The following is a 3537-nucleotide window of genomic DNA, read 5'->3' on the forward strand; positions in this document are numbered from 1 at the left end:
AACGACAGAGGAAGAGCTCAGCCCATTTAGGAAGGGGCACAAATGGTGATTCATCCTTTCCTTGCTCCTAAGGAACTACCTACCAACCAAAACATCTCACTGAAGGGAGGGGGATTTGTGTGGGATGTTTGTTTCCACATAAACCTTTCTCACAGTGTGGAAAGTTTGACAGCACCTTGTCTGACTATTCAGACCCTTGCACATAGAAACTGCGTTTGGCACGAACGTAGCTTGGGAGGAAAACTTCAAACAAAAAATGTTGTTGTTCTACTATTATTAAATAAAAYGTGTGAGGTAACAAACTGAGCAGTGATTTAGGGTTTTTTGTATCATCCTTTATTCTTTTGTGTAGTATAAAACTGACTCTCCATTAACCTCTCACTCCCTTAGCAATTTAATGACCTTCTAAGTACAGAAATGCTCTTTGTTTATAAGAATGTTAATCTGMAAGAGGGGTCACAGTTCCTTCCAAAAATACAGCAATTCATGTCTCCAAATGGTCCAGCAATTACGAAGAAAATGAGAGCTGCTGAGAGCCACTCGGGCAAGGAATCGCTTTAAGTTGCAAGGCACRTGTGGCCAAAATGTTCCACTTGTCCTTTCAAGTACGACCCCCAAAGCAGTGCCATTCACAGGGGGCAGCACCCAGGGGTGCCGGGCCGCGGGCAACCACTACTTGTGAAGGGCAGCACTCGTCTTCATTGGTATCTTCTGTCAGCACCTGGATAGCTGCTTTCCAGGCTATCCCGACGAAGCAAACACCCGAAATCCCTGCCCGGCGGCGGCGCACACGAGTGTCCCGCCACAACCCCCCGTGTCGGACACTCTCCGCCTTGACGCCTCTCAGAGGCGCTGCCCCCGGGGCAAGTCTCGCTCYGCAGAGACCCCTCGACGCCTCTTCCTCCTCCTCGGGCCGGGGCCGCCCCCCCGGCCGCGCTAGTCGCCGCCCGCGGCCCCGCGCTGCTCCGCGGAGGCCGCYTCGCTCTCGCCCGCCGGCGGCTCCTTGTGCCCGCGGCCCGCGCCCTTGTGGTTGAAGCAGAGCCTGAAGACCCCCAGGACGGTCATGACGAGGATCACGAGCACCACCACGGCGACCGTCACCAGGATGAAGACGTAGTTGGAGGAGGAGGGGGGCGCGGGCGGAGGCGCCGTCTTCTCCTCGGCGGGCGACCCCGCGGAGCCAACGGCTGTCGAGGCGGAGAGGCGGCCGCCCGCGGCGGCGGGGCTCGAGGGGGCAGCTCGGGAGGCGGCGGGGGCCGAGGTGGGGACTGGGGAGGCGGTGGGGGCCGCGCAGGGGCCGCCGTCCCGCCCGTCCGGGGCGCACACGCAGGCGAAGGCGCCGTCGGCGTCGCGGCACTCGGCGGCGTCGGCGCAGCGGCCGCTCTCGGGGCGCACGTAGCCGAAGGGACAGGGGCACACGGGCTCCTGCGCGCCCCTCCAGACGAAGGCGCCGCCGCSCTTCGCCTCGCACGTGAGGTGCACGGCGTCCCGCGCGCCGGGACACGCCACGGCCAGCACGGTGCCCGGCGGGCTGGGCCCGGGCTCGGCGCTGCGCTCGCCGAAGGGCAGGCGATAGTCGAGGCCGAGGGCGCCGACGGGGCGCAGGGCAGCGCAGGCGCCCTCGTACTGGTACTTACAGACGTAGCCTTGGCTCTGCCGCTGGCACGGCCGCTCCTTCCAGCCCCAGGCGGCGCCGGGCGCCAGCAGCAGCCCCGCGCAGCGCGCCGTGAGGCACGAGCGCGCCGGCTCCTTGGCCCAGCGGCCCAGCGCGGCCGGGACGTGGCGCGGGGCCGCGGCGCCGCCCGCCTCCCACGAGAAGCCGCGCAGCGGCGCGGCCGCGTCCGTGCAGGCCGAGGCGTTGCGCCTGAGGCCGAGCCAGAAGAGCGAGGCGCCGGGCCCGCCGGCCACGGCCGCCAGCAGCGCCGCCACGAGCCGCAGCTCGGCCTCGCCGTCCAGCCAGGCGAGCGCTCCGCGCCGACGGGCGCAGGCGACGCGCGCCCCGGCGTACGAGTCGTTGGCCCGGTGGGCGCTAAAGCAGGCGCCGGTGCCCAGGCAGCCGCCCGCGCTGCCGCCGGACTCCGGGGGCTCCGCCGAGGCGCCCGCGGCCGCCGGCAGCAGCAGCAGCAGCAGCGGGAGGAGGCAGCGCGGCCCCGCGCGGCTCATGGTGCCCGGGCGCGGGGCTGCCCGGGCGCTGCTCAGTGCCGAGCCCTCCCCCGGCCCAGCCCGGCCCGAGGAAACGWGTCGGGAGCCCCGTCACGGAGCCCCCGGCGCGGCCCCGACCGCTCTCATTTGTTGGCGTGAGGTGACCAGCAGCGCAGGAAGCGCCGGCCYGGCCCCGGCCCCAGAGCTTCGGAAGAGGCGGGTGGGAAATCCCAGTTTTTGGCCGTGAATCCGAAGGGCGAGGAGGTGGCCGGGCACTCGGAGCCGCAGCGGTGGAGATGGCAACTGCGGGCACCGGTGCCGTCAAGGAGATGCCCGGTGCCCCACACACTGCTCCCGTCTCCTCACCTTGGCACACACAGCAGGATGTGGGCCTGGTTTAAGAACATTTTTCTTACAGAAAACAAGTTTTCCATCAGGCTGAATAATGCAACCCTTCTGTTCCCAGTAGCTAAGCCAGCTAAATGCTTCATAGAATCSGTTTGGCTTGCTGGTTTCAAGTAAACTGGTTTAAATGCATCTTACATGGGGATCTGTACTAGTTTTTGGTAGATTGCTTTTAAATTAGTTTAGTTGATCTCCTGCCACTGTTTCTTTGTAGACACTTCATCAATGCCTCATTTTTATACTCCTTGCCGTAGGAGCTGGTATCTCTGCTGCTATCTGGGATGTGTGCTCRGGTACAGCACACACCTGGGACTTTCTCCGAAGCTTTTTATGCAGTGTAAGCCTGCACACATTTCATTTCCCAGCTCACTTTGGAGGGATCCATCGCCAGGACTGGAGTTTCATATATCTGATGTTCTGCAAATTGCTATGTGTGGATACCCAGAAAAAGCAAAGAAAAAAAAAAAAAAAAAAAAAAAAAAAGGAGAACATCTATGTGGAATTAAAAAAATCCACCAGTAGCAGCTGTTTCCTGAGGGAGTAAGTTCTGCAGTCTTGGATCCAGRCTCCAAGTAGACTCAGACTCTTGCACAAAGTATCTGAACTGTTATATTAGATTAGTAGGCTTTGTTGGTTCAAATTTTGTAATAAAGCAAAAAATCAGTTGATTTAATTCTAGAAGAAATGAGACATTCCCTCTAGAAATCAAGGTGTATAGATTTACTTCATTATAGAGCCACAGCAGCCACAGCCTGCAGTGCTGCAGCACCCATCAATGGGCTCTGCTGCCGGTAGAGCTCACAGTCCCCAGGACAGAGAGAGAAGTGCCAAATGATGGGCTTGTGTGGATGAGCACAGAGCATCCCTTCCTGTCTCTACTTGTTCTCCCAGCTGGAAAGATGCAGAACAGTTGGCATCTATCATCTGTATGACCAGATGCTGTTCCAGTTTGCATCTGGAAGCTGTGTTATGGGATACCTGATTTTCCTT

General features: G+C 60.2%; 1 protein-coding gene across 1 annotated transcript; it reads right to left on the reverse strand.

Annotated features, from left to right (window-relative positions):
• Positions 1 to 936: 936 nt before the first annotated feature.
• Positions 937 to 2085, reverse strand: CLEC14A (C-type lectin domain containing 14A; the record flags this gene model as incomplete). Its single annotated transcript, XM_026051855.1, has 1 exon — positions 937 to 2085. A coding segment is annotated over one exon (1149 nt), but the record flags the coding sequence as incomplete, so codon positions are not given.
• Positions 2086 to 3537: the final 1452 nt, after the last annotated feature.

The sequence above is a fragment of the Nothoprocta perdicaria genome, unplaced genomic scaffold (assembly GCF_003342845.1).
Source record: "Nothoprocta perdicaria isolate Ctin4 unplaced genomic scaffold, notPer1 scaffold_8, whole genome shotgun sequence".
Taxonomy (NCBI): Eukaryota; Metazoa; Chordata; class Aves; order Tinamiformes; family Tinamidae; genus Nothoprocta; species Nothoprocta perdicaria.